The following is a 25,923-nucleotide window of genomic DNA, read 5'->3' on the forward strand; positions in this document are numbered from 1 at the left end:
TACTTTACATTCTGCATTAGAGGTTCGTGTTAAGTTTGAGAAAAGACAAGAAGTCTACGTATGATTCATTCACCTTTGCCTCCCTGCAATATACTTTACATTCTCATAATAAGTATAATCCCTTCCTTTCAGGCCCAACGTCTGGACATCTCTCTAGGCCTCTTTCCCAGCCACAAGGGGACCGTGCTGCTAAAGGTGTATGCCGTAACCCCACCATAAAGATCAGTCGTGCCACACGGGTCTCTGAGCAGTGGAACGCCTCACTGGATCGGGAAATTACCAACGCCAATGAGCTGCGGCATCTCGATGAGTTTCTGGGCAACCAGGTGAGTGAAAATCAAAAAGATGTTTACTTAATGTATAAGACCATTTTATTACCTTCTTTTATTACTTATTTATTTACCCGCAAAACACTTTTTTGTTTGTGTTCCCTCATAGGTCAATGATTTCCGCTCCAGGGGGAAGTCTCTGTCAGCCACAGAGGCAATCTTTGTAACAGCCACAATGCAGTTCAGAGAGACTATCAAAGCCATGTATTCTCTCCCAGTGAGTTTGTCTGCAGGCGCATAACACGCACATAATACGTACTGATCAGAGTTCTTCCTCACTGTCCTCCCCTCTTCCTCATTTTGTCTCATGTCCCCTGTACTTTACCAGAAACCCGTCATTGGCTACAAAGGTCTGATGACGGGCTACCAGAACAAAGTGATCCACCTGGCGGGCGACCAGCAGAAAGGAGAAGTCCAGCTTGTGGTCAATCTCTTCCAATCGGTTCTGGACGGCTTCATCAGAGGAGAGATGAAGAAGGAGGAGGCTGAGCCTGCAAAGGTGAAAACTCAAAAATGATTGTCATTCCGTCGAATTTGTCCAAATGTGAAAAAGTAATGTATTCATGATTTGGCTCTCTGTGTGTGTTTTTCAGCCTGCTAAAGCGAGGAAGAAGAGGAGGAAAAAAGATAAAAGTGTAAGTTTGCAGTTTAAAGTTCCATTTCACCCAATTTTGCATCTATTTAAATTTATTCAATAAGGATTACTAATTGAATGACTGTCTGTCCTGTTAGATGGAGAGCCCCTTGGATCATGTTTTCGTCAACTATCAGGTCAACATTATGCAGTCATGTGACCAGTGTAGTTCTTACATCTGGGGCATGGAGAAAGCCTACATGTGCAGCTGTGAGTTAACAATCAAAACTCTTTTTCTTATTTTATCTTTTATTTGTTTTGTTTTTATATTAAGAATAAGTCTTGCAGCATAACGTAAAGAAACAAGTCCTGCACTAAAAAAAATTGTGCGTATGCGTGAGGGCATCTGTAGGTGTTTATGAGTGTGAGATGTCCACCAAAGAGAGGGTCATGAGCTTAAACAGACTATTTATTTTTTATATATTTTGTAATCTTGTTTTACAGATTGTAAAATGGTGTGCCACAAGAAATGCCTCAGCAAAATAATCACTGACTGCTCCACCTTCTGTGTCAAAAAGGTAGGTCTTTATTTTTAGAAATTATAAGTCTGGATTAATGATGTGCTAATAATATGTAAAGGTTGGGAGTGAGGATGGGATGTATACAGTAAGGACGGTCATTGTCCTAATTTTAAACTGTCTCTTTTTCACGGGTCTCAAGCATATTTTTTTCAAAGTCTGAAACATGGCAAAGGTTTCACCAGCTTCTTTTCTCGTTATCATAATTAAACATTAGATTGTGCTCTTTACTATAATAAAGGGTATGTGATTTCTGTGGATGTTATAGATGGATTGAGGCCAATTGAGTGAATAAGTAGACATTTTACCGTCTGAATCCACAGAGTGACGAGGAGTCTGGCGGTCTGCACTTCGGTGTGCGCGTGTGTCACCTCGTCAACGATAAGAGCCCAGTACCCATGGTGCTGGAGATGATGCTGGAGCACGTGGAGATGCACGGCCTCTACACCGAGGGCATCTACCGCAAGTCTGGCTCTGCCAATCGCATGAAAGAGCTGCACCAGCGACTAGAGACCGGTTAGACTCCTTCTATTTGACATTTATAGCAAAGTGATGAAGTATTTGTCATGGCTCCTGTATTGATTTTCCTTTTTATTACGTTGGTGATGCGTTTAGACCCCCACCTGGTCTGCCTCGAAGACTATCCCATACACACAGTGACGGGCCTGGTGAAACAGTGGTTGAGGGAGCTGCCAGATCCACTCATGACCTTCACTCATTACAGTGACTTCCTGCATTCAGTGGGTAAGGAGGACGTTCCCCACCAGAGGGCTGCATTTCCCAATAGACCAACTGTATACTAGGCGTTTTCCTTATTTGCTGCTGTTTAAGTTATTTATGACAGTGTTACAATGTGACTGACTAATAATTACATGAAACTAAGATTTAAGTATCTAAGTTGGAAAACATTTCTTAATCGTGATTAAAAACTGTGTGCATTTTCCAAAATGTAATCAGGGCTGTAACTATTAATGATAAATATGGGGTTTGATCTATGATGTGTTTCCTCCTCTAGAACTGCCAGAGAAACAGGAGCAGCTTCATGCTGTATACAAAGGGCTGGAAGAGCTTCCTACGGCAAACTTCAACACATTGGAGAGACTCGTCTTCCACCTCGTCAGGTAGGATTTATCTCATAGTGGTCGTGTCTATTTAAATGTCAACATCCCATAACACCTTCAATGGATTTTTTTTTCAACGTATTCACTTTACCTCAGTTAAGTTAGTACTTAGTATACAGTATGTATGTGCACCAAGACAAAATACTCATACCTAATGAATTCTGTTGCAGGGTGTGTAAAGAGGAGGCTCACAACCGCATGTCTTCGAACTCGTTGGCCATAGTTTTTGCCCCGTGTGTCCTGCGCTGCCCCGACAGTGCCGACCCGCTGCTTAGCATGAAGGACGTTGCAAAGACCACCACGTGAGAAAAATAACAATCTGTGTTTTTCCCCTTCAACCAATTTAAATATTATAAGTATTGTTAATAAATACAGCTGTAATTCCACTCAAATGCCATCTGACATCCCGTTCCCCCCCCCACCTCCCTTTCTCCCCCCGTAGGTGCATAGAGATGATCATCAACGAGCAGATCAGACGCTACAATGAGAAGATGGAAGAGATCGAGCAGTTGGAGTTTGCGGAGGCTCTCGCAGTTAACCAGCTCAAACTCAAGAGACAGAACACGGTGAGGAACAAACCCTGTGTCGCTTTGGATCACCTTTGTTTGATTTAGCGTGCCCTCTCAATACCATGACAAGACCATACAGTTTTAGATTGTTGCTCAGGCTCGTGCCTGGATATCAAGGCATTACATGGGTAACATGGCCAATGTTCCTTGTCTCTCTTTAGCACTACTGGCATTTACCCCTCAGGTTCTCAGCTCCTTACAAAGGAGTGGTGGTATGTATCATCGAGCTCTCCTAGTACAGTAGACCTAGCAGTTGTAGTGTGTAGTCGTGTGCTATGTAGAAGGCACATATGCATGGCATGTTAGATGTGGGTGATGCTCTGGCTGTTTTTATTTAACTTCTTTCTGTTTTTATTCTTCCGTACTAACTGGTAGTAGTTTGCATGTTGCTGTTTGTTATTCTTGTTCTTTTCATGAGAGGACAAGATGGTTCTGGGATGGTTTCGCGATAATATTTTTTTTGTTGTCCTATTGGAAGACAATAGCCTGACAACATTGTGACTTGCAAAGCTTGATGGTTGATGCAGAATGCATTTTGTTTTCTTTGTGCTTATTTTAAGACTATGACGTTCTGAAAGTCATGTTATATTTGTTGTGGAGTGGTTTCTGTATTGTGAAGGTGTCTTTAACTTTTGCCTAAACAAACTGTTTGCATCCTGTATTTAAACGCCTCTGTTTCAAAAGGGTGTTTACTGGCTGCTATTGTATCACAGCATTTTAGTGATTGTGTTTCACAGATGTGCTACAGGAGTTATATGCAGATGCATTAATGCACCCACTTCTCTTTTCCTCACTAACAAAGTTTCAGATTTGGGTCAAAAGTTATGTGTACTTACTTTATATATATATATATATATATATATATATATATATATATATATATATATATATATATATATATATATATATATATATATATATATATATATATATATAGTGTAATTATTATATGAATTATTCAATTTATATAATAATTACATATAATGGACATTGTTAAGTTGGTTGAGGTGTATCAGCGTGTCATGTTCTTTGTACTGCAGGTGCACGAGAAAGTGAGTTCTGATCTCAGCGTGGTCCCCGAGAACGAGCCTCTGGACTCGGACACGGAGGCTGAGAATAATCTGGTGGAACGCATCAAGTCCATCAAACAGGAGAAGTAAGTATTATTTCTATATTGTTTCTTAGTTCCGCATGGTGTGGCATCCTTCTCCATTCTCTCATCTCTCTGATGTCCTGGTCATCGCTTTCTCCGCAGAGAGGATCTGGCCTGCAGACTGCCGGAGATGGAGCAGCCTGGTTCGGACCAGGAGAACTTTGACTCTGAGGCCTCGCTGAGCTCCGAGAGCCTCTTGGATGAGCAGCAGCGCTCTTTTGTTCACGGCTCAGAGCCTGAAGGTCAGTATTTACAGTCTGGCCTGTCCTCCTTTCTACCTGTTTCACTCACCTCGCTCACCTGTGGGTTTCTGACCAGACCAGACCTATTTTTTGTGGTGCAGGTCTGGACCAGTGATGGTGATGGGGGCGGTGACGTCTGCTCTGTAACCAAGCAGGTCGGAGGAACAGCAACCGTGTTTGTGTTTTTGTGTGTGTGTTTGTGTGTGCAAACATTTGCACACCCATTTATGCATGCTTATGCATGTGTGGCACAGAAGCATGCTCAAACTTTACCTAAATTAATCAATTGAACATTGGACACAATGTGTCCAAGTAGATTATTATTATTTGTTCCTCCCCAAACATCATTTTTGGTAGATAACATGGTTGCATGCTCTTCCATTGCGCTTTACCCTCTCAGGATTATTGTGTGATATTTGAAAAACATGTTCCTCTTTCTTAACTCTTCCTCTGTCCTCTGTCCTCTTTTTCTCTACCAGGACGAGGTGGCCCCCAGGTGAAGAAATACAGGCCAGTTTGTCCACCCAAACCACCAGACCTAGCCCAGAGACCTAAAGTCCCCGGTGGACACATCTCTTTGCTCAGCCTCAGCCCTGCTAGCTCCACGTCCTCGGTGTCCAGCTGCGTTTCTTCAGCCTCTGACTCCTCCACAGTGTTCTTCAGGAATCTGCTGCAACGCCGCAACCCCATCATCCCAGGCACAGTTAAGCTTCCGCACGGCGTCCTCGCCCAGACTGCTGCCTCAAAACCCACTCAGAATTATATCCCTCCGGAAAATCGCGCATTAAAGTACCTGGTCAGAAGAAGAGAGCGCCCCGGCCGCCGTAAAGACAGCACCCAGTCCCTCTACATCGACAGCCCTGAGAGTGACATGTTGTTGCATTTCTCCTCCTGCCCTCCCTCAACTTCCTCCTCCTCCTCTTCCATGGTGACACCCTCTCCTCGGGACCAGCCCTCCGAGACTCAAGCCACGAAAGGCCAGAGACGCTTTTCTGACCCAGACATACCTTTTATAGATGATGGCGTCTGACCAGAGCAAAACGAAAAAGATAGACAAGTGAAGAGGATTAGAGGCAACAACGTTCAACTAGCCACGGATGTCAGTGATGGATCGTAGAGAGCCAGGAGAGGATAAGAATCCAGAATCCCAGTAGAGGAACACAACCTGCACAAGATGAGATAAGATGTGCAGTACCCACAGAGGATCTGAGTGACACAAAATCAAGGCTGTTTCAGTCGCTGTCATCAGTGGGAACTAATCAAGGAACTGCAAATGTGTCTGAAGTCTTGTCTGCAATGATAGCGAAGAATAACTGGACAAGATGTTGCCAAGCACCTTTTCTATCATTTTAATATATTGTGGTTACTGTTGAGTTGGGACAAAGGCTGTGTTTTCTGTAGCCTCATAATGACGGACCATCAATTTAGTTTTCTTTCTCCTGTTGATTTTTTTTTTTTTTTTTTTTTTTACATATTTGTGCTAATTCAAGGAGATATTGCAGGTTCCAGTCGCACTTTTCATTTCTTAGTTCACTTAATGGGCAAAACATGCTCACTGATATGTTAGCTAGTGCCTTGGTATTGTACAGTAAGTTGACAAAGAAACTCTTTTCTTGTGTCATGTTACAGACAGTGCTCACAACGGGGAGGGAGGGTTACGAAGAGAGGGCTCCATTTGTGACTTTTGTGTTTATTGTACTGAACCGACACAAGACATGTTTGAAACAAGGACCGTAACTTGCACATTGTGACTATTGTATTGGTGCCTCCTCAAAACAGTTCGTTGGTCAACATTCCATCTACAGGAAAATAAACCCCCAGATAAGAAGTCATTGTCTCACATAGCAAAGGGAAATGGGAGCAGCACACGCCACTTTTATCCTTTTGAAACCACAACAACACAAACCCAGCCATGATGCCACAAGCCGTGCCACGATGTCTTTAAAGCTCCAAGTTAATGAACTCACCTTTCACCCTTTTTCTAAAATGACCTTGGCTTCTCTCAGCTGGATCGAACCTGCCATTGAAAGTATACAGTCCCATAAGGAGCGGTTTAGGCTAAAGCACAACTTTGGCCAACTTTGTTTGAAACCTAATACTAATGTTCCTCTCTGACTGCTGTTGAATGATGTCTGTTAGTTTGTCTGTATTATGAGGAAAATGTCCTGATGTGTAATGTGTAACAGAGAGTGTGTGGTTGGGACTGAATGACGTGAGCTGTAATGAATATTAGTATTAACATGCCAATACAGAACGTGATGCTTGTTACATCTGCTGCTGTGTGTTAATGAAGTCTCCATAAATTAGTCTCTTCCATCAAGGGTTGACAGACGCGCACACTTATCCTGTGAACACTAGTATTTTGAAGAAAAACAAGAATGTAGTTGGTAACACATTTACAAATAATTATAAATGAATTAATGTTCTTTAATCTGTATATTTCAGCTTCAAAGCAGGTTTTTTTTTCCAAACATCTCCATCGCTGTCTAATGAAGGGGGGAGTTGGATACTTTGCTCTGTCAAACAGGAAATGATTTGAACATTGTAGTAATACAAACAGTGTTATTCAAAATGCTACAGCTATGTTTAGTCTGAAGAAATAATCACAGGATAAAAGATTTTCATCCTTTCAATTTGACATTCAGTCTGGGGTCAAACGTTCCCATGTAAAACATTGCTACAAATCATGTCACAATATTTTATTTGAAGAAGGAAAAAAATAAGGGTTTCTGTTAAATTAAGTCAGATTTAACATTTAAACAGCCACACCCAAGTTTAACTTCATCAGCAGTGAATCTGGAGCGGTAACTTGAGAAATCAGAAGTTGTCTCAAAGGTAAGGTGAGTGCTGTATTTTAATAGGACAGTTAAAGGAGTTTGTTCAAGATAAAAGATGTTTTATTTTCTGCATAAATTACTGCATTGTCTTACCGGATTACCTTCTGCAAGACAATTCGTAGGCATTTGAAATTTTGTACTAACTTGAAAATGTTTTGTAATTTCTTGTGGCCTGACGGAGAAACGGACGAAGCAAAGAAAAGTTGCCTTTCATCAAATTAAATGAATGTGCCTTTAGCACACAAGACGACCGCACCCTACTTGTATATATTTTTAATTTTGATGAAATGTATTATATTATAATTTTGATTTGATATTTAGTAGTAATTCTATTTGTTTTTAATACATGTAAATGACATGAATAAATACATGACCTACCTAACTGGGTATAATGTAAGATGTCTAAAATTTGCAGTATATAACAGTGGGATCTCATATATCACTCAATAATACAAAATTGGTAAAGGAGAATAAAAGATGAAAAATATGACCTCAAGTCAACCGTTAAGCATTACATATATTCGTTCTGCTCTGCAGAAGGGACCCCTTGTTAAAGTAAACTGGTATTTTGGAAATTTATTTTCTCAATCAGATGATTATATCTTGCAAAGAATAAAACAAATATTATGAAAAACGGATTTGTATAAAATGAGTCCTCAGAATAAAGAGCATCAAGGCCTTTAACAATAATGGAGAAAAATCAATATTCTGAGTACATTTTTAAGAGATGAGAACAATTGAGAAAGTGAAATCATTAGAAACCAAAAAAGAGGGCTTTCATTTCTACAATTGCTATATGTTATTCACCCATAAAGAGGATCATATTAATCATCAGAAATAAATGGTTTAAATTATCCATATAAATACATATATAATATAAGTCTACCCAAAGTATTGTTTCATACCAGATGAATGATACAGGCAACATGAGCAGAACATATGTATTTGTCATTTCTTTGATATTTTATTGACTCAAATATTCACCTCAAAACGTTTTTTGGCTAAAAAAAAAAAAAAGGAAGACTAAATTAAGCGTCTAAGAGAAAACCTTTATTTTTACATTAACACGTGTCATTGGGAAGGATATACCTGTTGGACCAGCGTTACATATGAATACAATTCATATTTCGTGAATATTGCTGGTTGCACCATAAACCGCATGCGTTTGACGCTCCGCCGCGACGCTCCGAGTCCACGTTGAGCTTAGTGACGTCGTAATGCTGCGACAGTGCGTCAGCATCAAACATGGCTTCGAGAGTAGAAATCAATTTCATCAGACTATTGTCCCGCTGTGAATCTATAGCTTCTGAGAAACGAGGAGAAACTGAATGGAGGTTAGAAAAGGTAAGACAGAGGCAACACTTGAGTCCCCGTGTCGGTCACCCGGACCTTCAACCGCTCGCGTTGACGTTAGCATGACTGTTGTTGTTGTGCGCTGCTGCGGCGAGGCTGTTAGCCACGTCGTCACTGAACCCACTGACAGGGTTGTGTTGGACGGCAGCTTTCTGTGGCGTTCACTTTTCCAAAACACGTTACACACCAGAGACATTAAGCTCGTGTTGCAGTTGACTTGCATGTTGTTAACGAACGTCGCTGTGGTATTTCAGTTGCTATGTTAGCTTCCTGTATTCATGGCAGCTAACGGTCGTGTTAATATCACGCAGCGCTTCACCAGCAACTTCATATTCAGGTTTAAGTTTCAAGTTCAACGTTACTTTGGTACACCTAGTTAACACGAATGAGGTCCACAGTCCTGCGACATATTCTTCCTTTATGAACGTTATGGTGTTCAGGGTTAGTGGAAACTGACAGGAAGATGTTTATTAAACTTTACATTAACATGTGGAGGTTGTAGTTTTGATGCTGTTGAACTGTTTTGATTTATAAGAGGTGTTTCTTTTGTCCACACTATATCACTAAAAGTTGACAAAATGTATGCCGCCTCCATAATGAACATACAGTTGAATCAACAGTTTCAAAAACAACTGAACGTATCTTTTATTAAGGTCCGATTTATTGCAGGGTTTTTGTATTATACTGTGTGTGTGTGTGTGTGTGTGTGTGTGTGTGTGTGTGTGTGTGTATGTATGTATGTATGTATGTATGTATATATATATATATATATATATATATATATATATATATATATATATATATATATAATAATCACTGTTGCGTTGTCTGCCCTCTAGTATGTTGGAGCCCTGGAGGAGATGCTGGTGGCTCTGAGGAAAAGCCTGAGGTACCATCTCTCTCCTGTATCTTCATGTTGTTTATATTATTGCTAATGTGTAAACACATGTCAAAAACTACTTCTTTTTTTTCAGCAAACCAACAGCAGAAATACTGACTGAATATTCAAGAAAAGTAAAATTTCTCAAAGGACTCCTTGAGGCAGAGAAACTGGTCAGTGACAATATTTTACAAACAACATTTTCCAAAGTATAAGCTGAATGTCACTTGGATATTTATTGCAGTATTTTAAAACATTTTCTGTATTTGCTTATTTGTTTCATGAACTGTATACACAATCTTAAAAAAACGTGAAACAGCCATTTCCTGTTGTCTTTTTTCTGATCTCACCTTTCTAATGCTGTTGTTTACAGTCTTCACCAACGGAAAAGGCTTTGGCTAATCAATTCCTCGCCCCTGGGCGAACGCCCACAATAGCCAATGAGAGGATGCCTGTGTCAAAGACTGTCCACATGCAGACGAAGGCCCGGTGCACAGGAGAGATGAGGGACGAGCTGCTCGGCACGGTGGGTTGAGATGTAGACTCCTGATTAGTTAAGATATAATAGTTCATTCCTGAGATTTACACACTGTGGAAATAACAGCTGATGGATGACATCCATATTTTTTTGCTTACTTCTAGATTCCACCTTCATCTGATATTCAATTTACAATTTGTTTACCATTTAAAAGTTGGACATTTTAAAATGCATTTTAGCCTTCAAATGTATTTTAGCCTTAAAATTAAATACGTAAAGATTTGGGGGGAAAAACTACAGTAAGAAAAACAAATACTTAAGGCCCCATTCCATCAAACTAATGAATTGCCTTGTTTTGTGTCATGACAGGGACTGTCACGCAAAGGTAAGAAATATTTTTCCCAGATTCAAAAGTATCTTGAATGAAAAATTATACTTCCATACATGCCATTCATCTGATTTGAGAGTGATTTTCTATAAAGATGATCCTTTTTTTCTTTCTATAGGCATATCAGAAACAGACTTGCGAAACCGAAGGTAAAGCTGCATGTCATTGTGTTAAAGATCTAACGTCCATTATACTATATTTATTTATTCATATAAGACTGTAAAAAGACAACGGTAGCTTCTGAAAGGTTTCGGCTCATTTCCAGATCTGTTCAACAACATGGCAACCTTGAAAAATTGTATCACATTTAGTTGCGACTGCGCCTACAGTGAAATGTAAACGTTATGTTGTGCAGAGGTCTTCCTATGGATGAACGTCAGTCTGCTGCAGAGCTGGAGGCCGTCCTGCAACACCACCACAACCTACAGGAGAAACTGGCCGACGACATGCTCAACCTGGCCCGAAACTTAAAGAACAACACTCTGGCAGCACAGAACATCATCAAACAGGACAACCAGGTAACTGGTTCATCAGACTGTATTTCCCGCAGCAGGGTTACTAAGATGTACCTCATGCATTTACCTCATGCAAACGTTTCACCAGCCCAAAAATTACTTAGAAAAAGCTTTAATACAGTACTACGCCACCCCAGCTAACATTTAATTTGTATATCTATGTGTTTATCAAAGACATTAATACTAGATTACATTTGTTTATGTGAATAGTCTTAATATTTAACTAATGATTAACGGCCACTGAGTGATGAGGCAGTTGTCACCGTTAGCCTGTCAGGAACTGGTGTTGATGCACTTTGTTCTATATTTATTTGACTGGCCGACTGAGTGTGAGAAATAAGAAAGATGGTAATTATTGAAGAAGATTCATTATGCGCACATCAAATAACTGGAAGTCTCTCAGAACATAATCACTAAGGCAAAGGGTAACACATGCACACACACAAATATATTAATTACTATGTTTTGAGCCGACGTGGATCTTCGTCCTGTCAGAATATTTGATAAGTGGAAACAACACTCATATACATCAGATTCACGTGACGAGATGGTGAATGGCTGTTGTAATTTTTATTAAAGATAAAAATGAGCAAATATATGAACTTTAATGAACAAAGTAATGTTTCATTTTCATCTCTTTTTTTTAATTCGTGAGATTTAAAATTTTCTGCAGAATATGGTGTTTGACATGCACTAGATGTATTTTGTAATTTTCTGCTTCTGTCCTCATACAGTTAATAGTGTCTGAATAAGATAGCTGAGCTGTAGTGGTGAGTGCTCAACCTTTATCCGTATGTCTACGTTATCAGTTGTGTGTTCCTTTCCCTCCCAGACTCTGAGCCAGTCCATGCGTCAGGCAGACATGAACTTCGAGAAGCTGAAGACGGAGTCGGAGCGACTGGAGCAGCACACCAAGAAGTCCGTCAACTGGTTGCTCTGGCTGATGCTCATCCTGGTCTCCTTCAGCTTCATCAGCATGATCCTCTTCATCAGAATCTTTCCCAGACTTCGGTGATAACCGTCTACAATCTCGAACTCTCAGCGCAACGTCCTCCTGTGTTTAGGCCTCATAGATCTGCACAGTTCATCGATGTGTGTGAGATGCAGATCAGTAGTGGTCAGAACCAAAACAATTAAAACATTTGCACTTTTGAGACAGAAATTCTTCCGCTAAAAGAGCTGATGAGAGTTGAAAATGTGATTTGAAGCCTCTGTATTTCTTCTTTTTTTTCTTTTCTTTTTTTAAACAGGACAGAACATGAATCGAGGTGCAGAGCTTCTTGTTGGAGGGTTTTTGCGAGCAGCAACATAAGTCTTCATAGCCAGACAGCAGGGGCTGAGCCTTAATAGTTTTAAACCCCTCATCAGGGAGGCTACTTGTCATTCAATACATGTTTGTCCGTTCTCACTGAGTGCGACCTAGATCATCTTTTATAGAACATTCTTTTCGCCATGCAAACATCTTGAAGAGTTCATAAACCGTCCGGCATCCAATGTATGTTAGTCACGGTTTCAACACTATATTATTGAGTTAGTTCAGTGTAAACATTTTGACTTATTACTTATGCTTGCTAAAATGTGACTTCAACTGCCTCTATTTGACATTCATAAGCACAATATAAATGTTAATAAAAATGTGTTATAACACTATACTGTTGCTATGAGGACATTCTTACGTGTTTGTCAACAATTCTAACTTCCGTGAAGACGTGTTATTATTATTATTATATTTACCATATTATCGATCGAATCGAATATAGTGTCATGATCCATTCATTAAATGTTTATATAGTGCTTATGAATGCTAAATAAGGGTGTTAAATCATTTTACTAAAAAGGAATTTTAATACAAATTGCAAATCAGATTCCAAGCATCCATTTCATTTTTCACCTTCTACGTTAGGTTTTGGAGACATTCATGAAGAGGTTTACAGCTTTGTCCTGTTTGTTGTTTATGAGTTTGTATGTGTTGGTGTTTTTTTCCAAAAATGTCCATCAGGTGTTGTGTTGGTGATGACTGCTGATGTTGAAGTAAGATTTTGTTCTCATTAAACTGTATGTAGTCGCGTGCATTCAGAGTGACTCCTTTTTTAATAGTGCATACATAGTGCAACTGAATTCCATGAAAGTATAAAGACTCTAAATTAGGACTGTTTCCATCCATTGTTTTGGAGTGTTGTGGGAGCCGTGTATCACCTTTCCTCATGATAAAAAAAAATACCAAAATGCGCTTTCTGTTGAAAATATCTGATGCAGTGACTCCATGTGTCCAGAGAGTGTCAGTCAAACCTCCACATATGAGCAGTCAAATGGCCTCCATGACCCTCATGGCCTGAGCAAGAATCCTAAATTATCCCCGCTACTCATTTAGAAGTGAGCTGAGGAAGTATGGCTGAAAAAAAACAAAAACAAATCGCACAGTGACCTAATGGGACTTCTGTCACATCTGCAGCTTTGTAAGCCTTTAAAACTTGATTTAGACTGTTGACATTTGGGGGATCATTGCTTGGGAACTGTGATTTTTCATGCGGACAGACGCACTGAAAAAGGAGGTTAACATTCCTGCTGTGTTGTCGGTCTGACTGTCGTCTGAGGACTGTGGAGCTGACTGGCTTGTCCAGGCTTGCAGCTCTGCCCCTGGCCCTTCCTCTCTCCCCTCTCCCCGGCTGCTGCTGCCCCTCCTCATGGCTGGCTGGCTGGGCCGAGGCCTCGCCTGCCGTGTATTTTAGGATCCCTGGGGGGTATTTTGCCTGCTGGAAGCTGAGGTATGCAGGCCACCAGGAGACCAAATGAGGTTGTGTCACTGCAGAGGATCATCATCCCTCAGTTAAATCACAGCTGTTTGCGCCTCCATTCTCAGGCCTTTGCTAATGCTCAGGCTGTGTGATTGGCTCTCCGAGGCTGCATGACTTCATCAGTGGTGGGGTTTCCCATTGTGGTTCTAGTGTCTCATTAGCTGAAACAGACTGTTTCGTGTCAGTTTCCAACACAGACTCCAGAGTCTGGGACGTGTTAAGTACGAGTTCCTATATTCAGCAAATGCCTTCTGTGTAAGCCCATCAATGGCACTTTTAACCTCTGACCCTTTGCATTAGTGTAGATTTAAGTGGCCAAACGAACCAACACAGTTAAAACTAGCTACCCTGACCTTCTGCTGTACTTAAGTATAATTATGAATGCAGGGCTTTTACTTGTACGGGAGTATTTTAAATTAGTCTTTTTAAGTAGAAGATCTCAATGAATCTTTCTACACAGGTTATAAATGGTGAAGGAATCATTTCCACTTCTTTATAGATCAGGTACAAGCCATAGACAAAAACAACTGTCACTGCTGTTTTTCCATTGCACTAAGGTGACATATATAAGATATTGTTCTCAACCTGTTGTGACATTAGTAAATTGATTTACTGAAACAAGGAATGTAATTTGATGTTATACCGCTATTTGAATGTGTACGTGTGCGTGTGCGTGTGCGTGTGTGTGTGTGTGTGTGTGTGTTATAAAGTGGTTGGATCCTTCCAAACGGCAAAGTGTAGAGAAATTGTGAAGCATGAGAGAACTTCCATCCCCTCAGCACAGCGCTGCGGCTGTTAAACACCAACACTCCAGTCTTTTTAATTTAGTTTTTGGCTGCAGCTACAGTGAGGATTTGGGTTGCCTACAGAGATGAAGGAGATTTTCCTTTCATTCTCTTTTTTTTCCATGTACTTCCTTCAGGGAGCACAAGGGTAAATAAGGCATTACTTTTTTTCCCCTGCTTGCCAAAGTTTAAAATGTGCTCTAATGTTAATGACCTAATGGGAGCGTAAAAGGCTGCACTTATTAAGCTTATACTGTGACTCACAATCTCGCACACACATACCCCGATTCATGGAAAAGAGAACTGATCTGCCTCCGTCTTCCCTCTCAGTCACATAGGAGTGGTTTGGAATTACTGAGAACAGTTACATCTCCATGAGTCAATAAACTCCCTTGATTTCCTTTTATCGACCAACTGCTTTTATGGTTCAATCTTCCAGTTTTTAGTTAATAATTTCCAGTATTTTTTAAGGTCAGGCATGGAAATTGTGCGTATATCTAGCTAAAGGTTAGTGGAGTTAAAACACCAGGGATAATAATGGAAATAAGTCAAATTTTACTGTTCTATCCCTCACAAAAGTAGTAAATGTTGTCAGCAAATCAAACCAGCTCTCGTGCAGTTAACCTTTATTCACAGAGCCGTGTTAGACTTCACAAGGCACAACTGCATTGGTAAACTCACACATTAAAACATTACAATGTGTATCCACTGAAGTCTGTGTCTTCTAAACACAGTTGCACTGGTGTCGACCTCAATCTCTTAATCTCTCCTGTCTACACAGGTGCTGTGGAAGTCCCGTTTTGTTTTCACTTTGCCGTTACTGTTTCCCTCACCAGAACCTGCCTCCCCCGTGTGCGAGAGCCTGTTTCTGTATCTCGGTCTGTCGGTGTGGTTGTGTTGTGTGTTCTGGCTCTTCCTCCGTCTAGTGGGGCGCACATCTCAAAGCCCGCCCGCACTCACGCACACACATGTGCAGCGGTGTTGTGGCCGCTCTCTGTCAGACAGCGTTCAAGCAGCCGAAGCACCGAGGAGGACCACTTTCAGGTCTCCTGCTCGCTCTGTGACAGCTGAGGGTCCAGCTTGATTTCAGAGAAAAATCCACCAGGAAAGCAGATCACAGATAAACCAAGCAGCCATAACAGTGTGTGTGTGTGTGTGTGTTTGGTGTGAGTCTGTACGTGCCTGTGTTCCTATTGCACCCCAAAGCCCCGTCTGTCATCCTCTGCAGCCCCCTATTGCTCTATCACTGGCAGCCTCGTGTCAACATGTGGGTTAATGCACTGAACCCTCCAGACTATTTGTCAGGCCGCGTGGTGCTGAAAGAGTCCACAGTGAGAGAAACAATCTCCCTGTTGGATTCTGCTCGGCTCTTTGATGTACAGAGCCCAGCCGGCGCTGCCGCTGAGAGGTTTAATTTCTTGGTTCTTTGCTTATTCACCTTTCCGGGATTTAGGATCTCCCAGCGGGCAGGACCGGAGAGCCCGGCTGCTGCTCGTACTACAGGAGGCTTTGTGGCTTGATACTGAGAAGAAAAGCTTGTCCGCCTCTTGCTTGACCATAAAGGAATAGTTACATTTTAGGGAAAATGCTTATGTGCTCTCTCGCCGTGAGTTTAATACCTGGAACTGGAGCAGGTTTATTTAGCTTAGCATGGAGAGCGGTTACAAGGGGGGGGGGGGGGGGGGGGGAGCCAGCCTGGCTCTGGCCAAAGGCAACGAGATCCACCCGACACATGTAAACTTGTTTGTTTAGTCTGTACTAAAACGAACGTGTTAAAATGTCAATTTAACATTTCACGGTTTTTGCAAACAGCAGACTGCAGGAAGTTTCTGCTCCAGGCCAAGAAATAGTCCTGCACATCATCTCTATTTACACTTTTTACAGTTTTAGAGCTGCAACAATTATCAGCAATGGTTTTGATAATGAACAGTTAAAGTGTATTTCTCGAGCATTACTGCCACAGTCCGTGGCACCATTTCTCACATGAGAATGTTCTTCTTTCCAAGTCAAGTTGTTACACTGGTCTAGAGGAACTTGTCATGCAAATATCTCAGACGGAGCCTGGAGGGCTGTTTTCTCATATTTCCTGTCTTTATGCTAAGCTAAGTTAATGGCTGGCTGTCGCGTCTCATTGAATTGAGAGTCATATTGATCCTCTCATCCAACTTTCGGGCAGAAAGCCAGTATTGTTATTTCCTAAAATGCCCAACTATTTTTGGTGTTTAAAACTAGGATTGGGACAGGTTACTTGGCTCCAGCACTTGTCTTCCTCTGAGTGGAGTCTCGGGCTGAGCGTTGCTCAGACAGGGAAGAGGCCTGGTAAAAACGGTCAAGGCTGTAAAGGTGCTGTGGTAGACATGGAGTGGGAGCAGTTGAGGCTTTGGGCTCTGTCCGGTGCTGGAGCCAAGACTGGGATGTGTCCTTGGGGATGAGAGGGTGGGAGAGGGGGGCGGGGGGGGGGTGTTAGACGTCGGGGGTTCATCCCAGGAATAATGTGCTGTTCAACAACAGTGATATGTTGGAACCAGGCACACCTCTCCTGAGCCTCCTCCGTGTTCTCTCCCCAAGGAGGCCCCGAGCTGCCACAGCAGGTGCAAGGCCCCTCCTGGAACAAGGGAGGCTCCTCAGGGTAGCGTATCAGGGGTGTGTATGCACGAGTGTGTGTGTTAACATCTCTCTGTTTTTGCTTTCATCTGCCAGGTTTCTCTCTCGTTGCCTACTCAACCTGTACGTGTTTTTATGCAAACGAACAAAACACTGAAGCCTCAGAATGTACGCAAAACAAATGAAACCGGTTCTGAGTTCAATATGGACATAATTCAAACAAAAAAAGTGTGAGTGTGTGTGTGTGTGTGTGTGTGTGAAATACTGTGTTGATAAAAGACCTGAATCCTTGGCTGAGCTGTTATTTGTTAGGATGTTTGAGACCAAGGTTTCTTTCAAGGGTAGTTTCACCGTCATTCATCTCATGTTTTGTCCACTCAGTTGGTATGTCGAGGCCAACCAGATGGATCTTCATTAATTACAAATACAAAAGTGCCACATTTTGGCAAAAAAAAAAGAAATCTTCTCCAAGGTCTCCTGCAACATGTTGCGTTCTCGGTGTCGCCTCTGAGAAAATGCAGCCCAAACAGCGAATGTTATGATTTCCATACCAGAGATTCTTACTTTACTTTGTAAACGTAACACATTGTGTTCGATCACATTTTCTCCCCCCGTTTTCTGAGTGCGCTAATCCTGTGGAGAAGACTCTCCTCTCAAATCTATCATATTCCAACCAATCCAGATCAATGCTGCTTGTTTAGCTCTTTATACGCAACTAGTTATTATTTTCTCTCTCTCAGCGGGGGGAGACAGGAAAGAGGATGCATACAGTAGTGAGCATCTTCAGCGATGGAAAAGGTCTGGCGAAAGAGCTCGTTGGCTCCTGGAAACCAATGAGACAGAATTTGATGCAGCGCTGTGTTTAAAGTTAGTAAAACCATTCATTCATCAATGAACCTCCTCACTGCTCCGGGGTGAGGAGGCTTGACTTTTTTTGGCCGGGAAAAAAAAAGCTGTTGTTTTATTTGAGACCAGTGAAATATAACAGCAGCATCCATGAGATAGTTTCAGCCTTGATACCAATATCAATGCTTTGCCTTTAGGCATCGGCAGATATGGATACAATACCGGTGTTTGATTAATAAACTGGGTGCCTCACTGAAGGAAACATGAGGCCACCAATTCCCGTAATGTTAGTATCGGTGCATCAGCATGAATAAAATGTAAGAGGACTGAGTTATGAATATATGTAATAGTCAAGAAGCATATCCCCACATAGGAGGAACAATAATTTGAATGTACAGTAAGATATCAGTTAATCTTCTGTTTTTACTTCACAGTACAATTTTGAGGTACTGTGTACTTGTATATTTCAGAGGAAGATTTTGTACTTTTTACTCCACTACAACAATCATAGAGTTAAAGTTATTTTGCAGATTGAGAGTTTACCAATAAAACATACAGTATGAAAAGTTTTTATTAAAAATAAATTTAAAAAAATTAAAACGATTAAAATACAGAGCAGGTAATCATGTAGTTTCAATCAATGCACATTTTACCATAACACACCAATAACAATAATTCAGAATTATAACAATATAACAATAACAATCATGTATGTCTGCGTCACAAATACTTTTGGGATGCTTTACTATAATTGTCTGTACTTTTACTAAAGTAGGATATAAATGCATTATTTTTGCATTGTTACTTTTCTTTTAGAAACTAATTGGAAAACGTTTTCCACCACTGCTGATGATGAACACACAGACAAAGCTTTCCTTTACACTGAGCGCACTGATATGATCATGTCCTCGGCTGACCTGGCGTCCTCAGCAGGTGCAGTTTTCTGTCTTTTGTAAGTTTGTGCACAGCCCGGTGTGAACATTGCACTCCCGAGTAAATGTCACGCTGGCCTCGACCACTGCTGCTGTAACGGATACTGACATTACATCTAATCTCTTATTTACCTGTATCGCTCAGCTTCTTTCCCAGTTCTACCCGATCACCCAATCCTTCTTCCCGCTCTCCCCTGTATCCCCGTCTCGGCCTCCACGCGTCGCACACTGCAGCAGCACGAGCAACGAGAATGGAGAGAATGGTTACTGCTGAATTAAACGTCACAGCAGCAGGCAGAAGGTTGGGAGAAACCTTGACCTGCAGTTGTAATGCTTAAGCTCACAGGTCTTTTGGCTAAACCCTCTCCATGGCGGCTGCAAGTCAGTGGGATGATCTGTGCTGTTGCTAATGGAACGTGAGAACATCTTCAACATGTTCCTTTGCTTTTAATTCTGTGGCGTGCAATGTTCAACATCGGTTTACTGATTGACGCTGACGAGTTATAGCCGACCCTCCTGTTGCCTCCTGTTGCTTGATTTCCCCTTTATTTAGACATCCCTCAACCATCCAATAGCATCTCAGATTTAACTGTCTAGCTGAAGGTTTGATTTAGTTCTGAAGAACTCAGGATGCACCAACTCCACTGATGATGCAAAACAGCCCCAGAGCCTGACTCCCCCATCACCACCATGCTTCACAGATGCAAGGCCTCACCTTTCCTCCTCCAAACATACCTCATGTCATTGTGGCCAAACAGCTAAATCTCTGGTACATCTACAAAACTCTCCTCCAGAAGGCCTTTAGTCATGGGACCAAATAAAACGGGATTCAGCCGGTCCAAAACTGTCCAATGCACTAGTTTATGATCAAACACCTGCAAAACTATTGACCTTCCCATCGACTTCCGCTGTTCTTTATGTTTGTATGTAAATATACTTCCTGCTAAACATCGACGTTAAAGGCTCAATTAGCTGCCAGCAGAGCCAAAGACTCTTCATGTTGTTTGCCAGCTCGTTCTTGTTTTCAGGGCGTCAAATACCGACACTTTGTCCCGCCCGCCGGCATTTGATACCAGAAGCAAAAGCCTCCCTTTGGGGACGCACCAGGCTTTAAGATAACTACAGTGTAGACACGTCTGCGTCACTCGGAGACGCTCAGGAGTGATGAGGTCGGATGAAGATGGTGGACAGTGTTTGTTTGCCAAAGTCTTGTTGAGTCAATTTGAACGTTACGTTGGTGATGCTTGTGACATGTCTTCTGTTCTACTTCTTGTTCACGTTTTACTTAGTTTACGCACTCATTTCAAACCCGGTGTTTCTGTTTGAATTCACAGCGTCAACCAGTGGTTTGCTGCGACCGTGCGCATTGCTACCCAGTGCGTCAGGCGGTGGGGCCGAGGAGTCTGACGAAGCGTCGGCAAGTTGGAATAAGAAGGCTTGTTTGACGTGGAGCTCACTGGACTTTGTGTTCACCGGTGTTGCAGCAGCTTCTGCATCATGACAGCCTTGGATTACGTCCGACGATCAACAGTTTCAAAGCCAGCCAGGCGTGACGGTTTGATAAAGAAGCACGGGGTTTTGTTCCCAGTATTTATAATATTTTGACTCAAAAAATAAATTAAAAACAAACAAACTTTGACTTGTTTTGGGACAATTAATCTGTGGCAGAAAAAGAACAGTTACAGAATAGTGTCCCTGAAAGATTCGGCAACCTCAACTTCACTTTAACGGAATACACTTTATTAAATAAATGCAGGGACATGTCCTGCTCATACAGTCACATCATGTTCCCAATAATCACCTGTCTAATCTTAGCCTGCGTGATTGATGGAATTGGTTATTTTTGCACACTCTCAAATGTCCTAATTTGGGCTATTTTTTTTTAAAACATGTTTTCAAACTGGGGTTATTTATAGTGACTAAACACACTGTACTCTCACACAGCTGGCCTCTTTCAGGCATGCAATCTACACACACACACACACACACACACACACACACACACGCACACGCACACACACAAACACTTGCACTCTGTCACGTAAATGTCACTACATTACAATAATTCCAGCTTGCGTAAGTCTAAAGCGACAGTTTGTTTTTTGACTCCCAGACCCCCTCGCTGAACTTTTACACCCATCCGACTACTCTGATCCTCAACTTCCTCATCCTTCTCCTTGTGAGAACATAAACAAACACTGTTTTTATTATTGTCACTCTGGGAAGTTTCAAAATACATCCCGGGGGCCTCCCCCCCCCTCTAGGCTCCTCCCACATTACCCCCAGGGGTCATTACCCCCTGTGGTCATTCAGGCCTGAGTCTCAGGATGTTAAAGGAGCATGCCCCCGGGCTGAGGCTGGAAATAGGACTTGGGAAGAAGGAGTAGTTAAAACCTTGATGGCTTCCCCGCGTCTGCTCCGCCGGGACAGAAAAGAACAGGCCACACACAAACACACACTCTAACCTCTCTGTCAAACAACTGACAAGAACTCGGGGGCAGTGCTTCGGCTTCACTCCACAGGGTCAATAACAATAGCACAAGGCAGACGGAAGCGGAAACTAATCAAGGATTCACGCCATTTTGTTTGGCAGCCATGTTGCTACTAATTTTGTCCAGGGAAGAGACGGTTCACGAGGGGGAGGTGGACCGCTTTGCAGACGTGAAGCTAAGTCATAGCTACGAGTAGCAGTTAGTCTCTTGCTCCCCTGCAATCGATGGCGACGTGAACGCTCCTGTCTGTCTTTGATCCTCTCAGAAGAAGTAGTTCTCACCTTGGATGTGATGTCTTTAACGTCCAGGAAGGGTGCTATGTTTCCTCTGTAAACACTGACACAATGCTGCTGCATTTATTCCTCCTCCATGCCTCGCTCTCAGGAAGTATTTAGATGTTTCCCCTTTCTCTTATTTGGCCACAGTCGATCTGTGTGCAGCCTCTCTGGTTTATTTTTGTAAAGTAAACTCCATTTTTTATTCACTTTCCCCCCTTTATGATACATTTCTGTTATACACTACTTATAGGTTGTTGATAAGAGCAAATACATTTCAGTTACATGTTTTAAATTTGTTAGCTGACAAGGTTTAGGTCACACATTTTCAACATTTTCATGCTCTTTTCTCATCATTCATGGATTCAGAGTGCATTGATGAATATGCAGTGCACATATCCAGTCATGGAGGACACAGAGAGTCATTGTCAGGTCCATGTGTCACTGGAATCCTGGGAATTTTTATCCCTGCTCTGTTCTGCACTCACAAGTCACCCTGTGGGTGTTTTCACATGCAGTCAAAGAACCGGGTTGACAATCGAAAACTATAAATTACACATTTTACTGAACGACTGCATCTACAGCCAATTACACCCATCTAATCATTTGTTGCAAACACATACACATTATTTGGTCAATTATTATAATTCAAGTTATTGTTAATAAAGAAAGTAAAAAAATGTGAACTCAAAGTCATGTTGTCACTTCTGTCAAGTCTCTGTTCCACTTGCCAATTACTGTGTATTGAGTGTTTGTTTACTTTCCATATTCTAAGACAAATTGACCACTTTGTGATTTACTCATCAAGTACAGGAAAACAAAGACCCCATAAAAAAACTACAAGCCCAATATCTACAGCAAAACACATGGATCTGCTGTCATTACTGTTACTACAGGCGTGACCCCTCAACTCACCCACAGACGCCTCTTCTGTCGAGCAAAAGCGTGCGAATGTCTGATGTTCATTGAAGCCTGCTCGGAAACATTATCATCGAATAAACAAATGATTGTTTGTTTTTTTGATTTTCTTTGTTTCTTTCAAACTATACCTTTAAATATGAACATATAAAGCCAGCGACACTTACTTCTGGAACAGGAGTTTCTAAGAACCGAGCTGTTGTCACTGTTCTGCATGTGCACACACACACACACACACGTATACGTGTGAAAGGAAGCAACAAAACAGTGTGTCCCCACATCTTCCTCTTTCCAGTGTAAGGGGAAGTGTAAGAGTCATACTTTGATGATGTGCAGCACACACTATCTTCCTGAAGCCAATGCACTTTTCCCCTCCGAGCCCTCGCTGTTCGGGGGGCTGTGATATTGACCTGACCTTGACTGTCCTACGTATTTACTGTGCCTCTCTCTCTCTCTCTCTCTCTCTCTCTCTCTCTCTCTCTCTCTCTCTCTCTCTCTCTCTCTCTCTCTCTCTCTCTCTCTCTCTCTCTCTCTCTCTCTCTCTCTCTCTCTGGGTGTGTTGCTATATGTGGATAAAGCTGTCACTGACACATCCTCTCAGGAAGGGCATTCAAGTTCAAGCTCGCCATGCAACGCTCCACCCCAGTTTCTTATCGATGATAAAGCTAATCCTTCAGCCCTGCACATGGCCTCATGGCCCCCCGAACCGCCCATCAGTGTGAGAAAAAAGCAAATAGGGGGAGCAAAGGAGGACAGAAAAAGCTGCACAATTCTGGAGGAAGAGGAGAAGGAGGAGGAGACACAGAGGCCAGGAAAAAGAAAAGGAGGAGAAGTTGAATTCAGAGTTGAGAGTGTGAAGAAACAGAGCAGGTGATGAGAGTTTGTGCATGGAGAGAGAGGAGTGGGCAGAAGTGACCTTGACGGTCTAATCTGTTTATAGATAAGTGTGTCGTTGTCAATGTGTGGGAAAACAAGGCTCTCTGGGATGTGTGTGTGTGTGTGTGTGTGACCCAGGGTTAAGTGTCTCACACAAAGACCAGGGGTGAACTCACAAGGACACACAACACACTTGATGGATCGGGGAGTAACCGGGGCGGAGGCCGGGTTTACTGAAGGCTCCTCTAGTTCAGGACATTGGGACACAGATAGAGCTGTCGAAAAGAGGAAGTCAAACCTTTCCTTTCGAAAATAAACTGCTATTTGTCTCACTTTATCTTCAAAGTGGTCTGAGAATGAATTTGGTGAGCGTGACATATAGAACCATAGGAAGTAGGTGTCAGGAACAAGAGTATGTGAAATAGTGCCCTTTGCTGTGAGTACTTCATTTCCAAACTGACAGCCAGAGAGAGTTATGCAACTATAAGCAGCTGCTTCCAGCCTGATACAAACAATGTTGGATGAAGATAAGATAACTTGTGATTTTTTTTAAATTTTGGATTATTTTGTTGGACTAACATTCAGTTTACCTGTGAATATCCACATGTAATAAACTAGAGCCAGAGAAATGACCTTGTTCAGTTGTTGTGGGGTGATTTTGTAAAATGGGCCGGGGGGAGAAATTAAACAGTAAGTACAAACATCAGACAATTTAAAAATATGTTCAAATAAGTAATTCTGGCGAGGGACAGACACGAGAAAGCGGAATCTAAAGTATACAAATGGTGGCGTGGTTATTGGTTTTCTTTTCTTGTCTTTCTTTTTCTTTGGTCTTCACGTTCTGGATTGGGGGGCGTTGTGGCAGGATGAACATGCTAGTTTAGTTGTGGGCAGTTGTAGACACGAGCTGCTACTGGTACATATAAATGTGCTTCTTATAAACATTAGTAAATAGCAAACTTGTAATTATTTTACAGCATCTCATCAAATAAGAAGCTTTCCAGGAGACAGCATTTTGTTTTGTATTTCACCCTATAAGGATACTATAACTCCTGGACAACAAAGAATGTATTAGCTCTTCCTATGGTAATAAATCAATGAACCGTACGCCTCGAGGAGCATAAATGACGAATGAGAATGGGAAAAGCAGATAGAGTGCTTTAAATATCTGTGGACGCATGAATGTGTACAGGAAGAGACTCTGAAAGGCTGATTGACGTACAGCATGCACTCTGTGATTCATAAATGCCCCGTAATGCGTATCAAGCTGCTTTAGAGATGGCACAGTGTACCCTCGGTTATATTTTCATTAATGGCAGAGGTGGTTGCTCAAACTGAGACAGACTAAGAGAGACAGACAGACTCCGTGGATCAATCCGGCAACCTGAACAGCAGCCGTTATCAACATGGATTATCAACATGAGTTGTGTGGTCTGTGTGGGAGATTTATCGGATCACTGAAGGCATCATAGAGCACATAATCATAGAGTTGAGCCGGCCGCGCTGTTCTTTCCATAAGCTTTAGTCTTCCTCATCAGTGGCTTAGTCTGACATTATAGTCAGCAGCTTCCTTCATCTTCCTCACTGTTCCTATCAGATTCTGCTGATTCTACTTCACCAGAATCCCCTGGATCACCAGTTCAGTCCATCCAGCACGCCCCGTCCCATTCACAAACTAGGATTTGATATGTATATACTCTATGTACACAAGGCAAATAAACTGAATTGATCCTATGAAAGTATTGAAGCAGTAGTACGAAGATGCATCACACAGAACTTTAAACAGGACTAAGACTCTACAGCTACGCTAGCAGCTCTTTAAGGCGAGCTAAACGCCAACAGCGCGCCAATAGTGACAGTGATTTTTTGCAGGTACACTGTTTATCATATTCAACAGCTAAGTTGCACCTGAAGAAGAGCTGACGTCACAGACCTGCTACAGTAGGACGCTTTGAGCAAGTGAAGTGCATCTGAAACAAATTGTACTCCTGAACGTTAGAGGGAATTCATTGATTCGATGCAGATATTTCTGCCGATGTATCATAACTTCCGCTTGCCATCGTTAATGTGTATGCAGCCTCGTGTGTTTTTTTTTTGTTGTCATTTCCATTTTCCAGATGGCGCGCCTGCAGAGGAGTGATGTGAACTTCCCCCACATGAGAGCAATGCGTGTGGACCCTCTTGCTCGTGTGACTGCATGGTGCGATTGAGAGACAACGAGGGAATCAGACAGAGAGAGAGAGAGAGAGGCGCTGTTGTTTGTCTGTTTGTCTCAGCTGCGGGCTGCAGGGACTGTGGTGCAGGAACAGCAAGTGCTTAAAGTGTAAATCACTGACACGGGGAGCCGTTTGAAGAGGATAATCCAGGAACGTTTTGTCTGTTT

The 25,923-nt window shown here is 42.0% G+C and overlaps 2 protein-coding genes across 9 annotated transcripts in view; both read left to right on the forward strand.

Annotated features, from left to right (window-relative positions):
- Positions 1-6,841, forward strand: part of LOC137794431 (myosin IXB) — a 52,939-nt gene extending 46,098 nt beyond the window's left edge. For 5 of the 7 annotated variants that reach the window (XM_068591167.1, XM_068591171.1, XM_068591169.1 and 2 more), the window contains 15 exons: positions 133-326; positions 439-546; positions 658-828; positions 923-964; positions 1,062-1,173; positions 1,408-1,481; positions 1,805-1,997; positions 2,097-2,225; positions 2,497-2,602; positions 2,773-2,904; positions 3,045-3,168; positions 3,333-3,383; positions 4,212-4,327; positions 4,427-4,566; positions 5,046-6,841. In XM_068591167.1, the coding sequence (XP_068447268.1) occupies positions 133-326; positions 439-546; positions 658-828; positions 923-964; positions 1,062-1,173; positions 1,408-1,481; positions 1,805-1,997; positions 2,097-2,225; positions 2,497-2,602; positions 2,773-2,904; positions 3,045-3,168; positions 3,333-3,383; positions 4,212-4,327; positions 4,427-4,566; positions 5,046-5,596 (2,243 nt within the window). In that variant the 3' untranslated portion in view covers positions 5,597-6,841. Of the gene's footprint in view, positions 1-132; positions 327-438; positions 547-657; positions 829-922; positions 965-1,061; positions 1,174-1,407; positions 1,482-1,804; positions 1,998-2,096; positions 2,226-2,496; positions 2,603-2,772; positions 2,905-3,044; positions 3,169-3,332; positions 3,384-4,211; positions 4,328-4,426; positions 4,567-4,667; positions 4,722-5,045 lie in introns of all 7 variants that reach the window. The other 2 variants (XM_068591173.1, XM_068591168.1) reach the window with 2 other exon arrangements.
- A 1,728-nt stretch (positions 6,842-8,569) lies between these two features.
- On the forward strand, positions 8,570-13,087 carry use1 (unconventional SNARE in the ER 1 homolog (S. cerevisiae)). Of its 2 annotated transcripts, XR_011078318.1 has the most exons (9): positions 8,570-8,747; positions 9,596-9,645; positions 9,731-9,809; positions 10,010-10,162; positions 10,484-10,499; positions 10,621-10,651; positions 10,858-11,020; positions 11,850-12,134; positions 12,268-13,087. XR_011078318.1 is itself a non-coding variant. In XM_068591462.1 (8 exons), the coding sequence occupies exons 1-8, from the start codon at positions 8,649-8,651 to the stop codon at positions 12,030-12,032; spliced, it is 774 nt and encodes a 257-aa protein (XP_068447563.1). In that variant the 5' UTR covers positions 8,570-8,648; the 3' UTR covers positions 12,033-13,087. The 2 variants fall into 2 exon arrangements, 1 of the variants encoding a protein (XP_068447563.1); XM_068591462.1 differs by having other exon boundaries at positions 11,850-13,087.
- Positions 13,088-25,923: the final 12,836 nt, after the last annotated feature.

Source organism: Clinocottus analis, unplaced genomic scaffold (assembly GCF_023055335.1).
Source record: "Clinocottus analis isolate CAN_PGR_092001 unplaced genomic scaffold, fCliAna1.0.p SCAF_25, whole genome shotgun sequence".
Taxonomy (NCBI): domain Eukaryota; kingdom Metazoa; phylum Chordata; class Actinopteri; order Perciformes; family Cottidae; genus Clinocottus; species Clinocottus analis.

What these genes read in the sequence shown, in the direction of transcription:
- use1 (XM_068591462.1), top strand. Translation starts at nt 8,649, where the DNA reads ATGGCTTCGAGAGTAGAAATCAATTTCATCAGACTATTGTCCCGCTGT. An exon ending in ACAGACTTGCGAAACCGAAG is followed by an intron (nt 10,652 to 10,857) that starts GTAAAGCTGCAT and finishes TATGTTGTGCAG; the next exon opens with AGGTCTTCCTATGGATGAAC. An exon ending in TCATCAAACAGGACAACCAG is followed by an intron (nt 11,021 to 11,849) that starts GTAACTGGTTCA and finishes TTTCCCTCCCAG; the next exon opens with ACTCTGAGCCAGTCCATGCG.